General features: G+C 34.8%; 1 protein-coding gene across 2 annotated transcripts; it reads left to right on the forward strand.

Moving 5' to 3' along the window:
- LOC129004042 (putative methyltransferase NSUN7) lies at nucleotides 1-27,341 on the forward strand. 2 transcript variants are annotated; one of them, XM_054432415.1, is made up of 7 exons: nucleotides 1-358; nucleotides 3,645-3,933; nucleotides 16,756-17,009; nucleotides 20,205-20,317; nucleotides 22,361-22,533; nucleotides 23,534-23,645; nucleotides 24,635-27,341. In XM_054432415.1, exons 1-7 carry the CDS (start codon nucleotides 242-244, stop codon nucleotides 26,400-26,402), a joined length of 2,826 nt encoding a protein of 941 aa, XP_054288390.1. In that variant the 5' UTR covers nucleotides 1-241; the 3' UTR covers nucleotides 26,403-27,341. The 2 variants fall into 2 exon arrangements, 1 of the variants encoding a protein (XP_054288390.1); XR_008491671.1 differs by lacking the exons at nucleotides 3,645-3,933; nucleotides 16,756-17,009; nucleotides 20,205-20,317; ... (1 more) ...; nucleotides 23,534-23,645; nucleotides 24,635-27,341 and adding an exon at nucleotides 3,984-4,653 and having other exon boundaries at nucleotides 230-358.
- Nucleotides 27,342-27,780: the final 439 nt, after the last annotated feature.

Genomic DNA, 27,780 nt, shown 5'->3' on the forward strand with positions numbered 1-27,780 from the left:
AATACCCATTAGATTTAGGACCAGACCCAACCCAAACCTATCGCATGTTCGCATCGCTATCGACCAGACCCAACCCAAACCTATCGCATCGCTATCGTGCTACTGCTAGCAAGCAATCCTAACCTCTCTGTATAAAAACATACTTTGTGTAGAATTATTTTATTCTACAGTTTAGCTTCAGAGAAAATCAAACCTATTATTAACCTGGTGTCTGTTTTAAAATGTGTGTTCAGTTTTGAAAATGCTTCTTCAATTTCCTAGATTATTGAAAGACGCAGCTTCTATTCTAAGACAGGTCTCAGAGGAAGATAGAAGTGTTAAAGACCTACTGTATAACGACAAAAAATTCCAGTTCAGTGTAAGTATATACAACCCCATCCACCATGTGTACGTCTTGTTTAACATAAAGTTATTGGACTGTTTTTGTATAGATCTCTAGTACTGTACAGTAGTACCTAGCCCAGTAGATCCCACTACACTACTGTAGGCCTATAAGGCTAGTTCACAGTTCATACATGGCGACTAACTCGCTGCGACTTAGTCACGGCTACCATTAGTCGCAGGTAGGCTACCACTCGCTAGTTAAGTATAAACTGAGTTCACACATGGCGAGATGTTGAGGCTAGTAATTCTTTTTTGAGCTGCACTTTACGTCTTACACTCGTTCGAATGAAAATATTGATTATTCGATTGTGTCTTTTGATATATCGTTTGGTTAGTTAGGTTAGGTTACCTAACTAACCAAACGATATAACTTATCGATATAGCGATCGATATTTTCATTCGAATGAGTGTAGGACGTAAAGTAAAGTGCAGCCATTTTTTGTGGTAACCTACCGTAAGTAATAAGTTATTTGTGCTGTAAAACATTTTGTCTGAAGGAACTAGGCGAGAGACTTCAAGACGTGTGTCTTGCGTATTTCTAGCAACTTTGCGAGAAATTAGGAGATAATGTAAGAAATAAAAAAGTCTGGGTTTGGGAGTAGATAGGCCTAACTTAGAGAAAAACATTAGGGCGAAGTGGAACCAGGTTTTAGCATTAGTTCAATTTAGAGCTTACATTTCTCAGGTAGCCTAATATTAGCAGGCTACTTGTAATTTTAAAATCTTTTGTACCATAACTACAGTCTAGCCTTGATATAACGAACCTTCATGTAACAATTTACTTGATATAGCCTATGCTAACATTTTTTTTATCCCCTAGAACACTCCATAAGACTCAATGTATATTTTACCTCTACATAACGAACAAACTATAGGCCCTATCAACAACCTTGATTAAACAAATTTTTGATGATCTCGGCTAAAATAAGACACCTCAGTATAACGAATTTATCATTGTCAGAACCTCTACATAGGGAATTTAACCTACTTAACAAATTGTCTGGGTCTTTCCCTCGATAAAACAAACTCCCCCACATTATTGTTTTTGAAAAATCACAGTTTCTTGATGAATATAAAATGGTAGCCTAAGATGACGTCAACGCTTGCGCAACAATCGTCTGCACAGTTTTTCACATCCCCACATATTTCTGCTGTGCACGTTACAACTGATTTCATTCACCGAGAACTGATGATCGAGATCTTGTTTCTGAAGTTTGACTGAGCGAAATTCCTGCAAACCCATCCAGAACGAACCTCGTTTTAACGAAATCCTTGCAATAACGAATATTCAGTTCGGTCCCTTCACATTCTTTATACCGAGGTTGGACTGTACAAATCATCTTTTTAAAAACAATAGGTAACTTAAAAAAAGACAAGGGTGAAGTGGCCTTCAACCACATCGTGAAGTTGAACCAGGGGGAAAGTGTAACCGCAGCTTATCAATCTACTAATAATAAAAGTTTCTGCTTTTTTTTTTTCTCTTTCAGATTGGATACATATAATACATATAGTAGGCCTACACAGGTAATTGCCATCATGTTGTGTTTTCTGGACCTTGTTTTAAGGTTTTAACCTTTAAAAGGTAAATAGCATATGAAAAAATGTACTTTTTTGATAAAAAAAAGTTAGGCTACATACGGTACAACATTTTGATGTAGGCCTAGCCTAAATTCAATGGTCAAATTTTGAAAATTTTTTATATTTACATTTTTAAAGTAAATTCAACAATATTTTGTGTACTAACTATTGTTTGCAAATATATTCAGAGTATACTTCAAATTTATTACGACTTAGATTTTCCAACCGTGGTTACACTTGCCCCAAAAACTTTGCCGGGGGGGCAAGTGGAATACTAGTAACAGTTCTAGAAGCTGAGAAGACGGGTTTTTTCGCTAACTGACCATAACAATACGTGCTGGATTAAAAAAATGATAGTATCGGTACAGGTATATTAAAAAACTATTTTTTTCAAGTGAATCATGTGCCCAGAGAGTTATACTACAACCACACACAATAGTACCTACTATTTTTTGTCATAATTTCCTATTATTGTAAAAATTATTGTATAAGTATTATATTGGTAAAATGGTGTTACCGTGTAAATAAATTGAATTGAATTGAATTACCGGTAACTAAGATTTTGCAATTTTACGTTTCTTTACATTTTACGAATTTTTCCGCAAAGGTCTACAAAAAAGTTTGTAACTTAAAAACAGATAAAGATATTTTTATAATTGAAAACGTCTCAGAATTACAGACAATTTCTCTATTTACCCACTTTTGCCTTTCACTCTTCTCAATGCAATATATTATAATTCAGGTATGAGGGGACCTCCACTTGCCCCATGGTGAGGAAACTGGAACACAAAAATACTAGGCAATTATAAGATTTTAAAAATGTCTGAAATGTTAAAAACAAGAAGTTACTGTATAAATGTTGTAAACAAAAATAAAAATGAAGTTGAAGGAACAAATTTAAACATACTTCTAAATGTTGGACTTACGAGTTAGTAATCAGTGTGACACACTGTTATCAAAGGTGTAATCAATGGCTGAGGGATCTTGGAAACTGCCAGAGATTAAGGGTTTTAGTCTGTGAGTTACTTTTCCTCTTTTCAAATTTTACCCAGTGTTGTTAGTTAAAGACCTATTTTGCTTGGAGCGCTTACAGCAATAGTCGCGTAGCCTAGAGATAATCGCTCCGCGATAGTAGCTGGGCACTGCTCTGACAGAGTTTGCGTTGTCCTGTTTTGCTTAGAGCGACTGTCGCAAGTGTCGCCTGCTATAGTCGTGGACTACTGCCCTGGGTACCAGTCTTGCGATAATCGTGCCGCGACTGATGCACACCGACACATGCGCAGAACCTCAAAACAGTGCAGTTCACTCAGTAAGCACATTAACAATATTCGTTTATGGGTTTAAAATAACCATAATTTACTGTTTTGTTTGTTCACATAATTTTTTTATTCATGTACTGTTACGATTGTACTGTTTTGGTTATACAGTTACTTTACTTTAAAAGGTTGCATCAAGCACTCATGACTTCACTATTGTGAGTGCTGGTATTCAACTATGAAAAATCATGCGGGGGTTGAAAACCAATCGCTCTAAGCAAAACGGCCGCCGCAACAACGATATTAGCTGAGCGACTATCGCTACAGTCGCTCCAAGCAAAATGGGCCTTAATTAATGTTTTAATGATACTACAACCCTACTTGTTTATAATTTTTTACATTACCATTCTTCATTTATAATTTCAGAACATTAAGAAATTATATGCCATAGTTATCAAAGCTCTTCAAAACTGGGATGTTATAGAAAGTCTAATAAAGGAATCAAATATTTTGGTAGAACATCATCGCCTCGACATATGGCGAGTCAGAATAGCCATATCAGAGCTCCTATTTGGTGAAACGTCTCTTCTAAACTCTGATAATAACACAATACAAACTGTAATTCAAAATGAAGAGCGTTTAAAGCAAATACTATCAAAAAAGCAAGCTAACGCATCTCTTGGAAACAACAGTGATGAAATAAGTCATGCTAAAGGTACGTTATACTTTTTAAAGTTTCTGACTAAGTGATCTCGTTTGTTGCAGACTGTCACACCTTTGGATGGATGAATATCGAGACTGCTTCTGAGCGAAACGTTAATTTATAACAACGAACATCAGATAATTTTTTAATCACATAAGTGATTTTATTTTACTCGTTTGCCACTCATTTTACATCATTCCAAAGACTGTGATAGCTGCAACGATAATGACTCAATCGAACGTTATCTTGTACTTCTTTTTGTACAGTATGGCAATGTTTTCATTCCCTTTCCTATCGTACTTCGGGACGTATTACATTCTGAGAGACTATTTCAATGTGGAAGGGTTTACTAACATTGTGTGGTCAGTGATTGCCAGTGTTCTAGCAGTCAATCTCATTATCGGAATGTACGCTTATAAAGCTTACCATGAGTCAGAAGAGGATCAACCGGATCAACCCCCTCCTGTACCACCAAGGATGAAACGGAGCGATCTTAACCTCAAACAAGAATAACTTGGGACTTTGTAAATAATCAAATCAACCATTTATATAGTGATAGTGAATAAAATATTACCTACATTATCTAGTGAACTTGGATTTCTAAATATTAGCCGGGACTAGTTCAAAGGTGTGGAGACAGATGGAGATGGTGATAATCATTTTCACTTTTTGTTGATCATAAAAACATTTAGAGATGGTAAAAAATAACAGTATTAAAACAAATAAAAGCTCTATTGTTGTATAAACAATTTTTTTTTACCTCTTTACTTTTATATCTTAATAAGAATAAGTAATTTCACTTCAGTAAACCACCTCTTAAACGTAGACCCTGTTAATAGAGACTGTTAAAATCAGAACACCCAATTGTCAGCGGTTTATAAACATTTCATACAGCTAAGTTAGAAATGTTCCATTCCGTAGTAAACTACAGTACTCTGTTATAATTTAAAATATTTTTTACACAACTGCTGTTGGTATTTTTACAATCGGGTGCATTATTAAGCTTTTTGCAAAACATTATGCAACTTAAACTTTTCTGCAAAAGGTGTTTCATTATGTACAAGAGCTGACAAACGGTCCTGGAATATGTATGCCTTTGTTCATAATCAAATGTCTTTTTGATTAATCCGGGCGTCTTGAAACCCAAAATGATCTAGATTAATGAGGGTTTACTGCAACACATCTTATATGAGTGTGATTTAGGGAATTATTAACTACAAACTAAATTGATTTAAATATTAGGCCTACTAACTTCATTCGTAGGCTTAAGAAGCCATAATGTCACTAAATTCACAATCTTCCGGTGAGAGATTCGTCAAATCAATATTTACAATACAGTAGAACCTCTTTAATCCAAACTAATTAAGACCGGGGGTAGTTCGGACTATTGAATAGTTCGGGTTACAGAACATATTGTTGTTTTTACATAACAATAGCTAGGGAAACGTGAAAATGCTTTATAAAGCAAAATACAGTGTCTATTTAATACAGTAGTAAACATAGGGAATAAACAGTACTGTACATTACAATTGAAATAATTACGGTGCATATATATCAATAAATACAGTATAGGCCTACAATAAAAATCTACTACAGTAGTCTACTGTTCTGTGTAGAGTACAGCAATGAGGCGTTCGGATTAGTGGACGTTCGGATTACAGGGGTTCGGATTAAAGAGGTTCTACTGTATGTGCAAAACCCAGATGTTTCGCCCACTTTTGTAATTTATGAAATATATTTCTTTCATTTTTAATGTTCTGGCAAGCACTGGTTTTTAATCTTATTGATACAATTGTCAGAGACAGTATAATGGCTGTACACAAGGCAGAATAGTGAGACATTATCTGATTATAGATATTTTTATTTTAAAAAGCTATACATTGTATTAAATTTTTTAACGTACTATGAAAGAATGAATGAATGAAAAAGTGCTTTACTGTACTTACAAAAACACTCTATACATTCACCGTTCAGTTAAAATTACACTTTAAGAACAATAAAATAACATTCTGTTCGATTGGCACTTAATTTTTATACCAACACTAAATTAAGTTAAACTACATTATCTTTAATTATTTTACCTACGACCGTTTTTTAAAGTAGCCGTTTCAGCCCGTTTATTAAAATTGAAAAGTTTCAAATAACAGCATTGTTTTCTTACATAACAGCATAGTTTTACTTAACAACATGGGTAACGGACCAATGAGGTTCAAGAATTGAGAGAGAAGAAGTAAAATTGTAATGCTTCGAACATCAACTAATCAGATATTTACCAATTTAATCGTTAACGATTGGTGCAATTATAGTCCAGAATCTATAGGGGGTTGAGTATGCACTGAAAGTGTAACTCTTTTTGACTTTTGATTGTTGTTGGGGGCATCTTGGAGATGACAAAAACCGATGTTGTCGCCCTCCCAGCAGAATTAAATTTATAGGTTTACTGGGTTCCCCCACTACCTTTTTACTTTTTTTGTAGTATATGTCAGCTGATCAGCTGGCATCTGTTATTTCAATGTTTGGGTGACATAGAGGGGATGAAATCGCTTCCCCTCAAACTGCCTATTAAGTTTTTTGAACTGTTGTTTTTTAACTATTTCTATTTGCAGTGTTTACCTTATTTTCTTTATTCTTTTATTTAGCATAAAACAATATTTAATAGAGAAATGTTATTTATTTTCTTATTTACATGGGCCAAAATGTATTTATATTTTGATTACTAATAATCACTATACTCACAACTTCTAAGAGAGGTTATATTTTCGTATATAGCCTCTCATTGCCACTAACAGTGGTACAACGACTCATTGTACCAATCACTAATAGTCCAGCATCTATAAGGGGTTGAGTATGCACTGAAAGTGTAACTCTTTTTGACTTTTGATTGTTGTTGGGGGCATCTTGGAGATGACAAAAACCGATGTTGTCGCCCTCCCAGCAGGTGCACAACTTGGGGGGGGGGAGGGGGGAAGGTGCTCTGAGACGCGTTCTATAAAATCGCTTATATCTCGTGAACTAGACACGATAGAAACAAGCTCTAAACGGCATTGTATTACCAACTTCATCTGCTTTAAAAATGTATCTTGGAAAAGTCCCGTATCTATAATATTAGTTGAGTTATTTAACAATTTATTTAAAAATTTGAATAAAAACCCCTAAATAACGTTAAACTATCCATTAAAACCCCTTTAAAACGACAAACAGTACAGTTTTTCATCGTGCATAATATGTTTAACACGCTAAAGTGACTTTATATGGTAATTATATCGAAATATATCAAGGTTATGCGAGGTTTCCGATGAAGCGGCATGGTGACGCGGATGACGCCACTGCACGGCAGAAATCAACGTGTAGTACAGACTTGTAAAAATTGGGTATGTACCGAAAGTGTAAAAACCGATGTTGTCGCCATTCCAGCAGGTGCACAACTTAGGGGGGGGGGGGGGATTAGCGCTGAGGCGCGTTCTAGAACATCGCTCATATCTCGTGAACTAGACACGATAGAAACATGTTTTAAACGGCTTTGTATTACAAACCTCATCCGCTTTAATTATTTTACAATGAAAAATCCCATACCAATGATAATAATTGAGTTATTTAACATTTTATTAGAAATTACAAATTTAAAGTAAAAATGCCGTTTATCTACCTATATAACTCTCATAAAACAATGAATAGTACTGTGTTTGGAGTGCATTACCAAAGAAAATGCTTCAGTTTGAAATGTATACGGTTTTTATTAAAAGAATATTAAAATAGACTTGGGAATGCTGTACAGTACAGCATTTCCAAGTCTATTTTAATATTCTTTTAATAATACCCCCGCCGCAGCAAACCTGCAGACTAAGCGAATTTCCATTAGCCTTATAGGATTTCACATTAAAATGCCTCCTTAAAAATATCATATTTATTCCCTATTTAAATAGAATTAGTTTAACGAGTACTTAGGTTTGCTGCAACAGGGAGGGTAAAAAGGTGTTTTTTTAATGTTAATAGTTTAGTAAGAAATAAATGTATTTTCCAAATTCGATCAAAATATGTTCATAAACAAGTAAACTACAACAGTTGACTTATTCTCCATAAGAATAACATGGGGATTTTAAATTTAAAATTTTTTGGAATTTTCTCTGTAACCATTAGGCGCACTGTTCTATTTCTAATCCAAGAATATTAAACACACATCTTGTTTCAACAAACTCTATTTCAAACTAAACCAATGTTTACAAAAACATGTTTACCAAAAATCATCTGTCAACAAAAGATATTTAAACACAAATAAATCATATGACTAAAAGAACAGACTTAATACAACATCCCGCCTCAAGATGTCTACATCTTCATGAAGCTCAGTACCGCCTCGGTATCTTGATGGACCTTCCGTAACGGGTAACTGTGCCAGCGCCTGGACGATCACGTGAGTTAGGTGGACAATTAAGGACCGTAGATGGACAGTTTGAAAGAATACAATCTTCTCCGTAGTATGGTGCAGGAACTAAGAACTTCCGGTTTCGCCGAATGGTTCTCTTGTCAGTGTCCACAAGGTAGGAACGTGGTTCGTTCAATTTCTTGACTATTTTACCATGTCTACGTAAATCTGTGATCCATACCATGCTTCCAGCTTCTAATTCACTTAAACCACTCGCTCCATTTTTTTTATCAAATTGCATTTTATACTTCGACTGGTACTTATTCTCCCTCTGAAAAAAGTCTTTATTTTCCACAGGATTTCCAACCAAAGTAGATGGAAGATTGTCTCTTATTTTCCTTCCAAACATAAGTTCTGGAATCAATGGTTCACTGTGTTTAGTTGAGTTCTGAATACACACTGGACACGATTTGATTTTTCTTTCTATTTCTTGAGAGATTCCAGGCCACCACATGGTTCCCAAAGCACGTTTCCTTGTTTTTGTGATTCCCAAGTGTCCACTGTGAAGCCTCTCGAGCATTTCCGCTCGTAGTTCTTGAGGTATTATCATCCGAGTTCCTCGAAGCAATAACCCATCAATACAACTTAACTCGTCTTTCACGTTAAAGTATTCTTGAATCTCATTAGGTAAACTTGATTTTCCATGCCATTCGTCCAAAATCTTTAACTTAAGTTGTGCACATATTGGATCCCTCATTTGTGAGTGAAGTACTTTCGTCACATTTTCGTCTGTAGTGTTTATACTAATCAGACTGATTTCATGGACGAAAGCTTCCACTTCTTCTGTCAATTCGCCATCTTCATTAGCTGGAATAGGACTTCTCGATAGCAGATCTGCTATGGCAAGGTCTTTTCCTGGGGCCCAGGTCATGCGATAATCATATCTCATCATACGCATTCGGAATCGCTGTAGCCTCGGTGAGAGCTCGTCCAAATTTTGTCTTTTGAAAATTGAGACAAGCGGTTTGTGGTCGCTCTCAATTGTGTACATTTTACCCATCAGGAAACATTTTAAACGGTCACTTGCCCATGTGCACGCAAGCGCTTCTCTCTCAATGTTACTGTAGTTTTCTTCAGCAGGCGTTAGAGTCCGAGATATATATGCCACAGGTTTCTTGTTTTCTCCTTCAACTTGTAATAAAACCGCTCCAAGACCTTTTTTTGAAGCATCACAAGAAAGAATCGAGGGCTTTTCCGGATCGTAAACAGTCAAACATGGCTCTGATGATAAAATCTGTTTAACTGTGACAAAAGCTTTTTCCTGAGTTGGTCCCCAAAAGAAATCGTTTTTAGTCTTTAACAAGCTCGTAATTGGCTCTAAAATCTCACTGCAGTTCGGAATAAATTTAGCCAGAAAAGTGATCATGTCCATGAATCTCTGGACTTCATTAGCATTATTTGGGGCTGATAAGTCCACAACTGCTTTTACCTTGCTTGGATCAGGCTTGATTCCTTCCTTAGACAGCACAATCCCCAAAAATGTCACAGTCTTCTTGCAGAACTCAGACTTCTGCTTATTCAAAGTGATTCCATTAGCTTGCACTCTCTCTAGTACGGCTCTAAGACACTCGTCGTGTTCCTCTTTCGTTGTTCCCCATATCAAACAGCCATCAATGTGCACTAAACAGTTCTTTGCCCTTTCTAAAGCTTTTGACATACGGCGCTGAAACTCTTCATGGACGGATGTAATTCCAAAAGGTAACTTACAGAATTTATACCTCCCGAAAGGGGTGATAAATGTTGTGTAATCTTGTGACTCATCTGCAAGGTTCAGTTGCCAGAAACCGGAATTCGCATCGATCTTGCTGAAGTACTTGGCTCCCGCGATCTCGGACAATGAAAGTTCAATCTTTGGAATAGGATAAAACCGACGTTTCACACTGCTGTTGAGTTTGGATAGGTCCACGCAGATCGTAACACCACCTCTCTTTTTTGCGCAAACTACCATTGGTGCGCACCAATCAGTCGCGTGTTCAACTGGGACAATCACTCCTTTCTCAAGCATATCGTCTAACTGCTCTTTCACCTTGCTTTTTAAAGGTATTGGTACAACCCTGGGGGTAGATATAGCATAAGGAACTGCATTCTCCTTCATTTCTATCTTGTACTCTCCTTTCATACTTCCTAATCCTTGAAATAAATTAGGGTACTTAGTAACCCAGTCAATATCTGATGAATCTACAGAAAAGATCCTCTTCACCAGGTTCAGCTCTTCACAGGAACGTCTGCTAAGAAGTGGAACAGTGATCTCCTCGGAAATATACGCATGATCATAAACCGATACACCCTTATGTTCAAGCTTCAGCCTTAAAGTTCCCAAAATATTGATTCGTTCTTTCTTCTTTGCACTGAACACAGGGGATTTGCACTTTCCTAGAGGCAGAGTCTTAATAAAATCACCAAGAACTCCTACTGGAATCATGGTTACATCAGCAGCTGTGTCAAGTTTAAATTTTATAAGCCCTAACACTTGGTTTCCACAGCTTGCTTTTACCTCCTGGGCCCAGGCTCTGTCATTGTTTTCTATATTCCCAATGAAAATCTCAGGAACCTGTAGATCTCCACAGTCTGAAACTTGCTGTTCGATTTCTTTAACGACGTTTTTGTTTTTTCTCATCCACTTTTCACGGAAGGGACAGCATCGAAAAAAATTTCCAACCTCGGAACATTTGTCACATTTGGCTTTCCTAGCAGGACATTCGGACAGTGATCCGTGCCAATTATAACCACATTTCCTGCACTTCTTTGTAGTTTCTGCATCCTCGATGTATTTCTGGTCACAAACTCCTTCAGTCCGATTCGGTTTACTGACTTGAACTGACGTTTTATTTACCAAAAAAACATTAGTATCTTAGGCGAGTTCACGTTTTTGGCGTTCTAGCTCCTCATGTTGGCGCAAGGTATTAAATGCTTTCTCCAGAGTCAATTGAGAGTCCAGCTGGAGTCTATCACTTAGAGCTTCATCTTTCATACCAATAATGAGGACGAGAAGCATCATCTCATCGTTTAGCTCACCCCATGCACACGTTTTCGCAAGGCCATGCAAATCTGTTATAAATTTTTCAGATGGATCACTCCCTTGCTTGTGTCTCAAAAATTTTGATCTCTCATAAATTAAATTCCGTCTTGGCACAAAGTATTCATCAAAGGCCCGAAGAGCCTCGTCATAAGTATTAGGTTTTGGTGAAAACGAATCGAAAATATCTTCACTTCTACTACCCATTGTAAACAAAAGTACATCGATTTGCCGAGCGTCAGAAGTGCTATCCAGACCGCAACCCCGTCTGTACCTTTGAAAGCGATTCCTCCAGGAATGCCACTCATTCGGAGTAAAAGAGAACGTTTCCGGAGTTGGTAACGTGATATTGATCATCGGAGTAGTAGTACACATAACTGCATTATTTTCTCGGTTTGTATGTCCCAATGCAAATCCTGGTGACTCATCTTTAGTCTTTCAAGAGTCCCTTTCTGAAACGTAGTTGAGTTCACTTTGGGCGTCGTCCTCACTGTTGTCCTCATACCTTTGCCTCCGAGTATTTCGTTTTTTTCTGCCCTTACTTGACATTATGCGTGGTTTTAGACTTTCAGTTCGATAAAAATCCACTAAGCTGCCACCATGTTCTATTTCTAATCCAAGAATATTAAACACACATCTTGTTTCAACAAACTCTATTTCAAACTAAACCAATGTTTACAAAAACATGTTTACCAAAAATCATCTGTCAACAAAAGATATTTAAACACAAATAAATCATATGACTAAAAGAACAGACTTAATACAACACGCACAATAACGCTTCAATATACTAAATTATTTGTTTTTTTAAGCTCTACAAAATGGTTTGGAAATAAATTGTAAATTTTTGTGATTTTAGGGTCAAAAATGGGAAAAACCTATTTTTACCCCATAAAACCCCCCATAAACCCCCGTTCCCATAGTCCGATCATGCTGGTTCGCGAACTCGATCGAATAAATGTAGGTTTACACGTTTGAACCAAATTTCATCAAAATCGGATCGTTTTTGCTCGAATTATCGTGCTGACGGCCACATATATATATATATATATAAATATATATATATATGAATTTGAACGGATGGTGTTTTTGGCCTCTAGGGACCTCAAAACGAAAAAATAAATCGGTCCCGGGTCCAGGTCTTACCATGAGTACTACGGTAATAGCTTATTCCCTATATGGGAAATTCGCTAAAAACCGTATACATTTTAAACTGAAGCATTTTCTTTGGTAGTTGTACCTAGATTTTTGTTTAAATTTTTATATTTAAAATAGCCTAGTGTTAAAACAGCTTATTATACGCTTATTATTTTCTCGCTAACTCGAGAACTCCGTACATATTATTTTAAGGAAAGTACAGTAAACTTAATTTTTTGTAATTCGTGTGTTGAACATAGAATGCACTCCAAACACAGTACTATTCATTGTTTTATGAGAGTTATATAGGTAGATAAACGGTATTTTGACTTTAAATTTGTAATTTTTATTAAATTGTTAATAATACAATTAGTATCATTGATATGGGATTTTTCATTGTAGAATATTTAAAGCGGATGCGGTTTGTAATACAATGCCGTTTAAAACATGTTTCTATTGTGTCTAGTTCACGAGGTATGAGCGATGTTCTAAAACGCGCCTCAGCGCTACTTCCCCCCACTCCCCCCCCAAGTTATGCACCTGCTGGAATGGCGACAACATCGGGTTTTGTCATCTCCAAGATGCCCCCAACAACAATCAAAAGTCAAAATGCATTACACTTTCTGTACATACCCAATTTTTACAAGTCTGTACTACACGTTGAATTCTGCCGTGCAGCGGCGTCACCGTGCCGCTTCATCGGAAACCTCGCATAACCTTGTAATATTTCGATATAATTACCATATAAAGTAACTTTAGCGTGTTCAACGTATTATGCACGATGAAAAACTTTACTGTTTGTTGTTTTAAAGGGGTTTTAATGGATAGTTTAACGTTATTTAGGGGTTTTTATTCAAATTTTTAAATAAATTGTTAAATAACTCAACTAATATTATAGATACGGGACTTTTCCAAGATACATTTTTAAAGCAGATGAAGTTGGTAATACAATGCCGTTTAGAGCTTGTTTCTATCGTGTCTAGTTCACGAGATATAAGCGATTTTATAGAACGCGTCTCAGAGCACCTTCCCCCCTCCCCCCCCAAGTTGTGCACCTGCTGGGAGGGCGACAACATCGGTTTTTGTCATCTCCAAGATGCCCCCAACAACAATCAAAAGTCAAAAAGAGTTACACTTTCAGTGCATACTCAACCCCTTATAGATGCTGGACTATTAGTGATTGGTACAATGAGTCGTTGTACCACTGTTAGTGGCAATGAGAGGCTATATACGAAAATATAACCTCTCTTAGAAGTTGTGAGTATAGTGATTATTAGTAATCAAAATATAAATACATTTTGGCCCATGTAAATAAGAAAATAAATAACATTTCTCTATTAAATATTGTTTTATGCTAAATAAAAGAATAAAGAAAATAAGGTAAACACTGCAAATAGAAATAGTTAAAAAACAACAGTTCAAAAACCTTAATAGGCAGTTTGAGGGGAAGCGATTTCATCCCCTCTATGTCACCCAAACATTGAAATAACAGATGCCAGCTGATCAGCTGACATATACTACAAAAAAAGTAAAAAGGTAGTGGGGGAACCCAGTAAACCTATAAATTTTATGAAAGGGACTGATTAATAGTTAGAACCATCTGTTTTATAGTTATTTGTGCAACTAATGAATTGCCTCACTCGAGATAAATCCTTTATGTTCCATTAATCAAAGTTAGTAAAAGTCTTGTGGATATTTAATTTATCTTATTGTTTTCTGTCAAATTGTGTAATGAGCTGCAGGCAAACATGCCCAAACCAATGAATTTGGGCAAATAGCCTCAATTTTATGTCACATCAATATTAAGTAAAATTGGTTTTTTTGTCACACAATAGTATGAAGTTGGATTCCTTTTTATCTACTAACTTTAAATGGTCCATGTGAAACCATAGTGAAATAAGTGACATTTTCAATGTTTTGAGAAAATGAGGTTAAAGTTTGGATTAAAAAAAAATTCAACTTTAGTTCATTTAAACCATACCACATAAAATTTATAAATAAAAATACTTTTTAAAAATGCCACGTTTTTAAACGCATTAAAAAGTAAAAAATAATTTATAAAATGTTGAGAGAATAAATACTTGTAAGATTGCAAACGAAAAACGTGGGGCGCTTGCAATTGATCATAATAGTTCAATAGGTGAAGTTAATTGTAAATCAGCATGCGCCCCACGTTTTTCGTTTTAAATCTTACAAGTATTTATTCTCTCAACATTTTATAAATTATTTTATACTTTTTAATGCGTTTAAAAACGTGGCATTTTTAAAAAGTATTTTTATTTATAAATTATTATCTAGTTTTAGTCTTTAATGTGTAAATATGTTAAATCTATTTTATATAGCCTCTTAATACATAACCAAAACCCAAAACCTTATTATCTGTAATCAGATGTTTTACCTTTACTTTGAAATGATTGTTTTATATTTTTACAATATCTCGGGAGCAGAACCTGTACCTCTTAACCTCTGCTCTTCTAACTGTCAAATTTAAGTATTTACAGCTGACTTAAATTAATTTATATGTTTACATTCTATTAAAATGTAAACATGGAAAATTCGGAAGCCAAACGGGCGTAGCCCAAGGGAAATATGAAAATTAAATTATACGATATTGCATTGTCATCCATTTGTGAGCTATGTTTCAAGTTTCAAGTCTCTAGCTCATCGGGAACTTCGTTTAAAATTGATATCAAAATTTGTAGGAAAGCGAGCTAATAAAAACAAGCCCATGGGGCGTAGTCCAAGGCAAATATGAAAATTAAATGATATAATATTGCATTGTCATCCTTCGGAGCTATGTTTCAAGTCTCTAGCTCGTCGGGAAGTTAATATAAAATTGATTTCAAAATTTGTACCGGACAAGAAAGCGAGCTGATAAAAACGTTTTAAAAATATGTGAACTTTTCTTGGTATTAGAGCTCATTAACATAAAATTCCCTCTTTTAATAACTTTTGTAATAGATATAATTTTAACAATGCAAACACTTAGTTCATTGTGGTTGAACCATTTTATTTATTTTAGCTACTTTGTTCACTCTGGTTGATTGACTTTGTTCACTTGGAAGGTATAGAGTTCATAAGGCAATATGAATAACTCGGCCCCAATTAGTGGGAGTGACGCTGGTTGCTTATATTAGGACCTAATATGCCTTAGATAGTGTAAATAAAAATTGTGAATACTCAATATTGTTGTAACCCTAAATAAAACTGAAAACAAATTTAAAGTAACTTGGTTCACTTTGGCTGATAGCAGGTTACCTTGATTAGAAAACGAGTGAACTAAGTTACATCTTTTTACTGTTATAAAATAAACGATAATTGACAATATAACTTAGACTTCACTGTAAACAGCAAAGAAGGAGCATATTCACTGCCAGATTCCGAAAACAAATCAGAAATACTAAGTAATTCATCATCAATCTCATCATCACGGACTTAATTCTCGCTTGAAGACACCATCTGGACAGGCACTTGGTTCACTCTGTCAGAACCAGCTGTCTTGCTGTAACTACCGTGGCGATCCCAGCGGTGTGCGCCAGAACCTATGGTAACCGCAGCACAGCTGACGGTCTATATTTAATTATTTTTGTCTATGATAAAACATACTCCCCCAAGTAGATTTCTCATCCTTATGCAACAGCTGAAGACAATTTTATTGTTAGTTCTGTACGGTTTATGTAGAGGTCGTGTTTTGTTTACAATTTGTTTCCAGTTATTAAAGTCATTTAAAACCTTGTGTTGGTTAGTCTATGGTACCGGTAGTTGTAAACATAGGGAATTGAATTTGATCTAATGTCAACAGATAGCGCCACCGTTCCGAAACTTTATCCCTTAACTGTACTTAATTGATGCCATTTTTTATATTCTGACGTATTTGCACATCTACGTGAAAATACCTTTAATTTGACACCTCAAACGTTAAAATCCGTCAAGCCGTTATCGAGTTATGACTGTGAAAAGAAAACTGCTTGCGTATAAATATATAGATACCAAATTGTGATGGGCATTTTTAAATTTTATTTTCCTTGTTATTCTGATGGTTAACAAATTGAAGGATATAAATTTAATGAAACAATATTCAATTCAAGAAGTTTCTGAGCTTGATTGACCAACTGATGTATGTTAGTCTAAAGATAAATCCATTTGATCTTTTTGTGTAGGCTATCTGTAATTATTTTGAAGTTGAACTTAAAATATATTATCAATCTGAAAAACCTAACTGTGAAATAAAAAATTCAAGAATTTTGTATTATTTTAGTGAGGTTTGTCAAGATAAATTTAATCAAGGACAATGTAAACTCTGTGATTGAGAAATTCCAAGAAGATGGTTGGGAGAAACTGAAGCCGGCTAACAGTTATGAGGATTACTTAGATCAGCTGAGATCTTTGGAGCCCAATAGTGCAGGGTTTATACAAGACTTTCATCTACCTGAAGTTCTGGCTTTTCCTCCCGGAACAGAGTTCCAGGACTACGAACTGTACTGCAATGGCTCAATTATCCTCATGGATAAGGTAAGGTGATATCTTTGACTATAGATAGAACTATAGACATTCCATTCCTATGTAAAAGTTAAGTTTCCGTTCAATGTTTGGATTTAATATAACCTAAAAAAAAGTTGTACATTGCTTGAAAGACTAATTATTTATATGATTTATAGTAACTGTAGGAAAATATATAATGTGTAACACGAGTGCAAACTGCCTGTTTGCTGCACTCGAGTAAACATTTCTCTCATGTGCAGATGTGCAGCAAAACTTTGCTTAGGGCCGGATTTAGCATTTTGGCGCCCCTAGGCCCAAATAATTTTTCCGCCCCCTATTCTGGTCACAGTTTCTTTCCTACAAACCTTTATTAAAAACTATATCATGCCTGTAGGCCTATGTTAGTTAATTGCTTGAACACCACTCCACTAGGAATGTTATCAATGCAAGTTTTTTTTAAGAATTGTCTTGGTTAGCCTTAACAAAATGCCGTCTTAAACACTTTGGCAATTTTATGCTTTTAGCAAATGCTCATGCTTGTGGGACTGAAACAAAACAATCCAACCCACAGAGCATTCCTGCAAAAAAACGTGTCCATTGATTCCAATTTCAGGCCCCAAAACATGAACTCCATAACAGTACGTGATACCATAGATTAAACATAGGCCTACACTCTTTTAGTAGATTTGTCATCCTTAGGCTGAAAACAATTCTTTTTATTTAATTTATTTAAACCTAGTTTGTCTAAAATAAAACGATCCATTCCATTCATACAACTAGAGGTCGTCCAGTGGTCGAAAATTCAACCAAAAATATGTAGGCCTGCAGTTGGATTTTTTTAGCTAGAAGCGGTTAAGTTATGTTGGAATATCTTTAAGGATGGATGAACCTTTTGGCTGTAGTGAGTGTGATCATGTGCAAAAATGTTCACATATCAAATTTTGAGGTTAAATCAAAACAAACAAACTGGCAAGTTGTCAATTAGGGACAATGTTGTATTACTTACGAGGAAGAATGTTCGTTTAACATTAAATTAATTAATTTAGTAGATGTCATCGTCTGATTTATAAGAAAACATTCAGTATTTAGGCTACCTACTGCATTTTATAAACCAAACTCGAGTCTTGTTAACTTGGGCTATCGTATAACGTTTTCCTGTTTGATACCTGGTAAATTTATCAGATTGCATAAGTGAATTATTAGCAATAGAATTTAGCTGTTAATTATAATTTAAATGGGTCAAAACTCTAAATATTAGTCTATAAAGGTTTATCTCGTCATCTCGACAGTATATAATTCTGATCCCTAACTATAAAACCCTTAAAAGGTGGGTCTGGATCTTATGATATTTCCAAACTAAACGTAAATCATCATTATGCTCCATCAGTTTATCGTGTGCATCCCAGTCACAGCAACTGCATTATTTCTATTAATATAATGATCGACATTAACTTTGCAAGAAGATTCAATATTTTAATATTTGCTCACGTTAAATTAATTATATTTAAAGCAACCATCACTTAATTTGAAGACAATAATTACATAACAATTAATTCATTAGCTGATTTGGAATTAGGAATCACATCTCTATTTAACTGTGTAGAGGTTAACTGCAAGAAAGGACCATGAGGTCCTAAGTTCGCCTCAATAAAGATGGATTTTCATTTCATTTCATATTTCACAGTAAAATTCTCTAATGACCAAGTGATTTTATTAAAGTAAGTATACTTAACTATTGTCAATTAAAAGAATATATTACGCCATATATATTACGATATATATTACGAATATATTATTATTGTTTGTTTTGATTTAACCTCACGTTAAATCAAGTTTGACACGTATGAACACATTATCACACTAAAAAGGTTTATCTTCAAACATATTCCACCAGACCTTACCGCTTCTAGCAAAAAAATCCAATTATGTACAGACTTCTCTATTTTTCACCCCACACTGTAAATAAAACATGTGATTGGGATTTCTTACATTTGTTTTGATTGTAACTTAAATAATATCTAGTGCACTATGGGATTAGAAATTTTCTTTCTACCTGTGTAATTGTTTTACGAGTTATAATGTAAAGGCTCCAAGGACTCATATTGGTTGAAAACTGGACCCAGCTGTCCTCCTGATCATTGGTCTTTATTAAATGATCCTGCCTAAGAAACAGCTGGTCTTACTCAGTAACAAGGCAACACTGAATATTTTACATCATTCGATACTTCTTGCCCTTCATTGATTTAGCTTAAAATATGTACCGAAGTGTGTGTTACTGTTTTACAGAATTGAATTGAATATTCATTTAATTCTCAGTATCAAACCTTAGAAAAGAAAATTGAATTTTGTCAGTAAGTATTTTACTCTGTGAGTGACTTGACAATGATGTTAAGAGTCTTCCGTAGTGGAAGCCATGTTGGATTTCTTCCCCATAAGAACAATGTTAACTTTGGGTCCAAATATCTCATCAGCAAATTGTCATATAATTATGGATAAGGAGTTAAATTTAAGGAATTGCAATCCTCTAGAGATTGACGTTTTTTATTTCACAATTTTTAATTTTTATAATGAATAATTGATTATTAATTAGCTTAAAATTAAGCTAATTATTGAAAGGAAATGAAAATGGATTTTCGAAATTCAAAAACCTCAGTCACGAGTCTATTATGTTAAAAATACAAATTATAAATTTCAAAGCTATATCTTAACAAATAACGCCGTTACGTGTCCACAAATGATGTAATGTTTAACATTGTTCTTATGGGGAAGAAATCCAACATGGCTTCCACTACGGAAGACTCTTAAATAAAAAAAATTTCCACAGCTGGTCTATATTGATAGTAATTTTGTTCATTAATACGTTTTTTGTGTTGCTGCAAATGTTGTTTCTCTGCGTAAAGACTCAATAACAGTCAAGGCAACTTCTTCCCATCTGCTCGGATTTGTTTTAGTTACAAAGTTTAACACAAGTATCACCACTACGTGGACATTGAAAAACATTTTGATTCAAACAAAACACATGTTTTTCACTAATCACTAGTACCACTAGCCGTATCCCACCCCAACCGAGTGGTAAGGATAATGGCTTTAAAATGTTTCGGATCTGCTGTACAAAACATTCTAAGTTGCTGTTATACTTTTCTTTGGCTAAGCAGCTGCAAATCAGTTTTGCTGTTCTAAAAGTAGTATCTCGTTCATCTTTTTCTCATCAATTTATGTCCCCAGGCAAGTTGTCTGGCACCGTTGCTGTTGTCACCGCAGAGGGACAGCCATGTTTTGGACATGTGTGCAGCTCCGGGACTCAAGACTATTCAGCTGGCTTCCTACTCTTCCTCTGGGTAGGCTGGTATACTTTCTGTATTCAACATTAGTTATACTAGAAAATACACTTCTACTGTATGTTGTTATTTATTTGCAAGTTAATGACTTAGTAGTAAAATGTGACAAAAATAATTCAGGTAATATCTACAATAACCTTGCGAAAATTATGTTCTTTATGTTCACAACAATGTTTAGTTCAGAGCAGTGAAATACGCCTATTAGAATGTACTTGCTAACACCAGCTGACTTATATTTATCTAAATAATTTCTTTATGGTCTACTATAGGTCGGCCGGTTAGAAAACGACTTGCGCGAAATTTTTAGCGCATGTAGGGGAGGTAACGGCGAGGGAGGGTATGTTCCCCTCTCCGCCAATGGCCGTTTTCACTATGCACGATACGACACCGACACAGCGCCGCCCCGGTGTCGTGGGAGTTGGAATCCTGTGTTATCAAATGGAACTGCTTACACAATGATATAATAACATTTCATGATGCTCAAATATTGATGCGATTTCGGCTATACAGTATTTTTGCAGGACCTATTTTTCTCAAGTTATGAGGAACGTAATTGTTTACATTTTGATCAGCTGTATAACTTAATTGCTGTTAATATTTATAAAAGGTTGGGGGTGGGGCGGCAGCGGAGTGGGGGAAGAGCCATAGTCTGTCTCACTCCCACAGGTCGGTATCTCTCTCGCACCAATGCTACGAGGACGACGCTTTCTAACCGGCCGACCTATAGTTTCTTTACCCAGGCTTTTGTTGTGATTTGGGGAAGCAAAAATGAATAATAAAAATCTTTAAATCTCCCAAACACACCCATCTTTGGTCATAGAAACAGAACTCGATGTAATAAAACCTTGACCTCTTCTAATACAAGGCCGCAGTGAGACAAAAGTGACAAAACCTAATTTATAATGGAGCATCTGTTCAATATTTAAAATATTGCAACAAGCGTCTAGGCAGTCAGTGCAACTCCGAGGATTGTGGATCAGAACACCCCCCACCATCGCACCATGTCGTACGCTTCCGAATTATACCGGCGCATCAGCATAGCCTAACTTTTCGCGGAAAATTGTTATCTCTATCACTATCGCTGTCAAAACGTATCGTTTGTAGGTTAAATTTAAATTAAATACAATTAAACTGTCATAACCTAACCAAACTAACCAAACTTGCTGATAATGAAAAACTCGAATGAAGGTTTACTAATCGAAAAAATAGTTCTGTCCTAAAAATAAAATTATAAATGTCTGAAATTCAATTTTATAATTTTTTAATTATAAAATTAAACTGTGCCTAACCAAACCAACCAAACTTGCTGATATGAAAAAATTGTTGACAAAAAGTTAGTGCTGCCAGTTGGATTCGAACCCGGTACCTTCTGTTTATCAGCCCGACACGCTATCCATTATCACCACCAAAGCTCATACCTCTGCTACGTATCGTTGCGGTAATGGTTGACGTCACGCCATTGGCATGGAGCGGTGGTGGGGGGTTTTCCGATCTGATGCACGATCCTGTGAGTTGCACTGGCTGCCTAGACGCTTATAATATTGCACACTTGTCTTATTGCTATTACCATGGCAACAGACTGACCAGTGCAATGTTTCCACACACCCATGCTACGGACTTGTATTTGAGGAGGCTATTATACAATTCTATGTAATGTTCAGCCGTGTGGTAGTATAGTTACTTTTAAAAAAAAATTGGCAAATGGAGGATGTAAACAGCGCTGGTGTTCCTTCAAAAGGCTCCTAATCAACTTTAGATGTTCACAAAGCTTAGGCAGAGAGGATTTGAAGCATATGATTGACAATTTTTATGATCTATATTCGTGTAATATTTCAGTCCAATTGGTCCAATTGTATTAACACTGAACAAACAGATAAACATACTTATAGACAGAAACGACTTCAATTCCATTATATTATATTTTAAACAAAGACAGGGTTGAAAATGTAAATCAAATTGTTAACAAAAAAATATCTCAGTTTTTACTCAGGATCTTAAAACTGTTAGTCTATTCTGTCATCTAAACTTTCGACTAATTTTCAGGAAGGTCTATGCAGTGGAGAGAGATGAAAAACGATACTATTCCTTGGAAAAGATGATTGAACACAGCGGGGCTGACAATGTCACAACTATTCTAAAAGATGTAACACAACTGGACGTTGATAAGTACAAACATGTGGAGTACATTTTGGTGGACCCATCATGCACTGGCTCGGGTATGTATAATTGAGGCTGTAGCTACTAAATGATAATCGCTGTTAAAGTTTAGAGGTTATGGTTCGCTGTCAGCTTTGGAAGTTAAGTTGTCTATGCTTAACTCTCCAAATGCCAGCGTGACTATAATAGTCGCGGTAGGTGGTTTCTGTATTGGCAGCGACTATAAGTCGCGTTTTGCAAGGAAGGAGGGTTTTGGAGTTCAGGTTAACTTCAAATAAATAATTTAAAACTATTGTAAAAGGGAAGAATGTTTATACTGTTAGAAAGATAAGATTCTAAACTTGCACTTTGTTACATAAGTGAACTTTAACCCACAAAGGGATCACTTTAATTGAGCACTGAAGTGAACAAAAATTTCGATCAGTCAGTTTTACCATATACGCGTCACAAAACTACCAAACACGGTATGTTTTAAAAAAATCATAACAAGGGATATTTTTTGTCTAAAAAAAAACAAACCGTCCCGTTAGTACCACTGCAATAAGGAAGAAATTTCCTATCATATGGTGTAAAAAACATTTCAATATAATAACATATGATCTCACAACAACAAAAACAAATCAATAAATTATTACGTGTTTGTGAAGTGGCAGAGCTACTACAATAGTCGCAGTCTTAAAACATGATTCACTGAAATATATATTATTCGAAAGTCCATGAAATTCTGTCCATTGAGAATTACTTGAGTGAAAACCAAATCAAGCATATGATTCACTTTGTCATCAGGTTTGCTGTGGCTGGGGTATTTCAAATCTAGATTTTAAAATGTAGTTTACTCTAAAACTTTTTTTTTTATAAGACTACTAACCTGACAGCCATAGTTTGAGGAATGTGTCTCGTATCAGCTTGAGGCATGGGTGAGTAGTGCAGGGATAGTGTTGTGTTGCTGGGGCCCCACACAAACTTCCCACAACTTTTTTCAGGCAAAGAAAATTTGCTTAGTCTGCAGGGTTTTGAAACAGCTAAATATGTGTCTAAATAGTTTTTGTTTATTCATAGGAGTTAGATTGAGACAGCCCTCAACAAACCTAAAAGCACGACTTGACGAGAAGACTAGACTGGAGAAACTGGCTGGATTTCAAATTACATTGCTACGATTTGCTTTAACCAGGTGATGAATACAAATAAATCTGTTGGCAAAAAACTGTTTTTCAACAGGTAAATTTTAGGTTCAGCATTACCTAAAAATGTTTGTCCCACTTATTATTCATCAACCCATGCAATTGAACTTGACTTAGGAAAAAAGTCAGATCTCTATCTATGGCATTTATTGTAGTGTAAAGCTACTTAGCAATACATTACAATACAACCATTACAAATTTATGTAGCTATACTTGTTGAGAAATGCTTTGTGTATTATTTTGCATGCAAATAAAAATGTTCTACAATAAATACACCATAGTCCTGCTGATCTGAACCACATGTGTTCTGTATGGAAAAAGGCACTGTTTTAAAATTTAAAACAAAGCTATGTGTTCTGAAATACTAACCTAGGGATCCAGCCAACTGGAAAATCAGGAAGGGTACTTGAAATTTGATTACCAGGCGAAGTATGTGAATTGTGTATGGAACTGGGAAATGTTGTATAATCAGCAATAGCCTATAGCTGAGCAGGAGCACCCATTCATTAACAGTGTTCGATTAGTTCTCTTTTTTCAAGGTTGTGATGTTGGAAGAAGAACGTAACCGCATTATGTAATCAAGGATATTTCTGCAATCGTGGTAGACTATTACAGTGTTTTTAACTTTACCATTACTAAAACCTCGATAGCTAGGTGCTCAATAATGAGATAATTTCCTAAAATTTCCTATTGCATTAGAGTGGTTAATAGCAGAAACATTAATTTATTATATGTAAGAAGTGTACCAAAAATGAAACCCTATTTTGTCTTGAGTTTTTTATATATAATATATTGTACATCCTTGGGAAATACGTACTGGCATGTTATACAAAACTCTAAATACTTGTAAGATTTGGAGCATCGTATTCTCCAATCTATATGTTAACACCAATTAACAAAATTACATTAGTTTTAAAGCTTTTTTATATAATACCTTCAATCGCGAATTTCTGATATTGACTACAGCTTTGCATTTCAGGTTTCCTGCAGCTAAACGAGTTGTCTACTCAACGTGTTCTCTTAACGTTGAAGAAAATGAAAACGTTGTTCAAGAAGTTTTGCAAAGCTGCAATGACAATTTTGAAGTTGTATCAGCACGAAAACAACTTCCTGGATGGAAAAACTTTGGATCAAAAGAATTTCAGTTTGGGGATAAATGTATATATTGTCAGCCTGAAGTTGACCAAACAAATGGGTTTTTTATTACAGTGTTTGAACGAAGGAAAAACCATGTTGATGTCAATACATTTAGAAGCGATAAAGTAGAAAATACATTTAGAGGAGAGAAAAGAAAAGGTTTTGAAGAAAAGTCAGGTTATAAGTATGATAGTATCAATGCACCATCTCCTAAAAAATCAAAAGTTGAACATAGTCAAGAAAAAATAAATGAAGGAGATAAAGCTATTCTAAACACTGGCAATTCAGAAGAGGCTAAACTCAAAGTTAAAAAGATGAGTGTTTCAGAAAAGAAACGTGCTAGAAAGAAAATGTTAAAGATAAAGAAAAAAGTCATCAAACCGAAGAATAAACAGACTACCATTAAATCAAAGAACGATAAATCTAGCAGTAAGGAGAACACAAATAAAATAAATTCAATACAAAATAGTGCCAATAGTAACTCACATTGTGACAGCAAATCAACCATTAAAGTATCTAAAGCCAAACTAAGGCATAAGCGAGCGAAGCTGATGAAAATGAAAAGTAAATCTGGAGAAAATTGTAGTGATGACAAAGATTTGAGCATATTGTCAAGAACTAAAGGATTAAATAAACTTGGTGAAGTAGATAAAACTAAGGTCACGGAAAAGAATGATATGAATAAAAATAAAAATGAAATGACTGAGAACACAGCGTCTCAAAAAAATACAAAAGAAAAAGTAAAAAAAGAAACCCCAGAAATAAGTGGTCATAGAAGTAGTGACAATAAACTTAACCTTGCTGATCTTTATGTTAACAACGTTAAAGGTGGTTTTGAAAAAGATAGTACATCAAGCAAAAGACAGAAACATTCAAAAGCTGTTATTGATGTTGTAACTCCTGAAATTCAGAAAAGTCAAGATACACAGTCTCACAAAGAAAAAAGTAAAAAGACACAATCATTAAATTATGAAGATGAAAAAACTTTTTGTGGGATTTCTGATAAACCCTCTTTTCAAGCAGGTTGCAAAAAAATTGTAGACATCTCATCTGCTATTGACGAAAACAATGAAATAGAATTTTCAAAAAAGAAACGCAAAGAAAAACATTCCTTAGAAAATGTTGATGGTAAAGTTAGTTCATACGATGTTTGCATAGTTGAACCCAATAAAAAAATTAGGGATGAAAAGTGTGTTGAAAGTAATGAAAATGTTGAAGAAAGGAGACCCAAAAAGAAACACAAGAAAAAATACACCAAAGAAAATAGTGATTTAAGTCAAGTTAGTCACATTGTTGAAGACAATTTTAGAGCTGAAACAAGACAGGAAAGCACAGAAGGTGTTAGTATTGAAAATGAGGAAAGTGCAGAAAAAAGGAAACGTGGAAAGAAACATAAGAAAAAGAAATTACTTGATATAAATGGCGATTGTGGCATGATTGAAATTTGCAATGATTTGATTGAGGTTTGTAATGATAGAACCAGTGCAAAGAAATCAGGAGAGACTTATGGTGAACTTAATGAAAGTTCAGAAAATAGAAAACACAAAAAGAAACACAAGACAACACTTTCAGCAAATACTTATGATGATGCTCTTGCTGACTACATTTAGGCTGAAAATGGCTTGGAAGAGGTTTCACCCACACCACTTAAAGAAATCAAAAAGAAGAAAGGCAAAAGTTATCAGTCTTCTGGTAACACAGAAAAATTGTTAAATAGAGTGATGGCTGTAAAAATATTACTTGCGAGCTAAGAAACATACAAATATTGTGATGTGAAAACAGGAATTTAAACTTGAGATTAAAAAAAAAACAGATTTGTAAGAATATATATCATATTTCAACATCATGTTTCAGAATTGGATGAGTATACAAATTGTATAAGATTCTTGTTTGGTTCCGTAACTCCAGAAATTAAAGATTGGTACCAACCCAAAAAACATACTTATGTAAAATAACAAAGTCATTGTTTTATTTATGATGATAAACAAATATTTTTAGCCCTTAAAGAGAGAATAGTGTTAAATGGAGTCAAATAATCTGTCAATTTCTGTTACTAAAAAAAAATATAAAAATAAATAGAACATTATATGGAATAGTTTTAGTCTACTGTTATTTTAGGGGTAAAATACTTTACATTTTGCTATTTGTTATAAAAAATGTTATTTCGTCTCCTATTCTGTTTGGCATTTTGTAACTGAACAGCAATTTTTAAGGAAATGTTTCACTTATCTGTTATTTAGAATATTTTTTTGATGTATTAAGTTTGTCTACGAGAAATAAATGTGTATTTTAGTACCCCAACCCTCTAATTGTTTTATTGAGAGCTTAGTTAGGATGGTGTTAAAAAAGTTATTTTGAAGGATCACAGAATATTTGTGGGATCCTAAATCAGACTAGACAACTTTAAGTGCCATTTTTGGTTTATAACTTTTAACTATTAATATTTCACTTTAAATTAAACTTGAAAACGAAATGTTAATATAATTAAGCTGTTTACCAAACTGATGGATGCATTAGCCCAGAGCACGAATACTAGAAAAATACCTGTATGGATCATAAACATAAATAAATTACTTTGTTGGCCCAAATCCTATACTAATAGCATTAACATGTTTTGGCAGTTCTATTTGAGCAATATTAAATGATGTTTTTTTTAGGGCCAAAAACGTCATTAGTTTATGTTTATGATCCATACCAGGTCTTTTCTAGTATCTGTGGCCCAGAGCATATTATAGTCCAGCCATTGGCTGTTAAGTCCATAATAGGTTTCACTTTTTAAAGAGAATGCTGCTGTTTAAATAAAAAAGAATCAACAAGTGGTTTAACCAGAGAAAATTGAATAATATTACAATGCTAGCAAGAAGCAGTTTTTAAGTGTCATAATAATAATACGTAATGGGATCTTACTGTTTACACTTCATTAGTCATTAAGTCAGATGTTTACAAACAATGATAATATGTTATCCACCAACCTCACATAAATAAACC

Source organism: Macrosteles quadrilineatus, unplaced genomic scaffold, assembly GCF_028750875.1.
Source record: "Macrosteles quadrilineatus isolate MER2022 unplaced genomic scaffold, UCM_ALF_1.0 Scaffold_9__3_contigs__length_116548681, whole genome shotgun sequence".
NCBI lineage: Eukaryota > Metazoa > Arthropoda > Insecta > Hemiptera > Cicadellidae > Macrosteles > Macrosteles quadrilineatus.

Excerpts from the sequence above, each read along its gene's own strand:
- LOC129004042 (XM_054432415.1), top strand. The coding sequence starts at position 242 with ATGCTTCTTCAATTTCCTAGATTATTGAAAGACGCAGCTTCTATTCTA. Across the intron at positions 359-3,644 it reads ACAAAAAATTCCAGTTCAGT|AACATTAAGAAATTATATGC; the intron begins GTAAGTATATAC and ends TTATAATTTCAG. Across the intron at positions 22,534-23,533 it reads CCCATCATGCACTGGCTCGG|GAGTTAGATTGAGACAGCCC; the intron begins GTATGTATAATT and ends GTTTATTCATAG.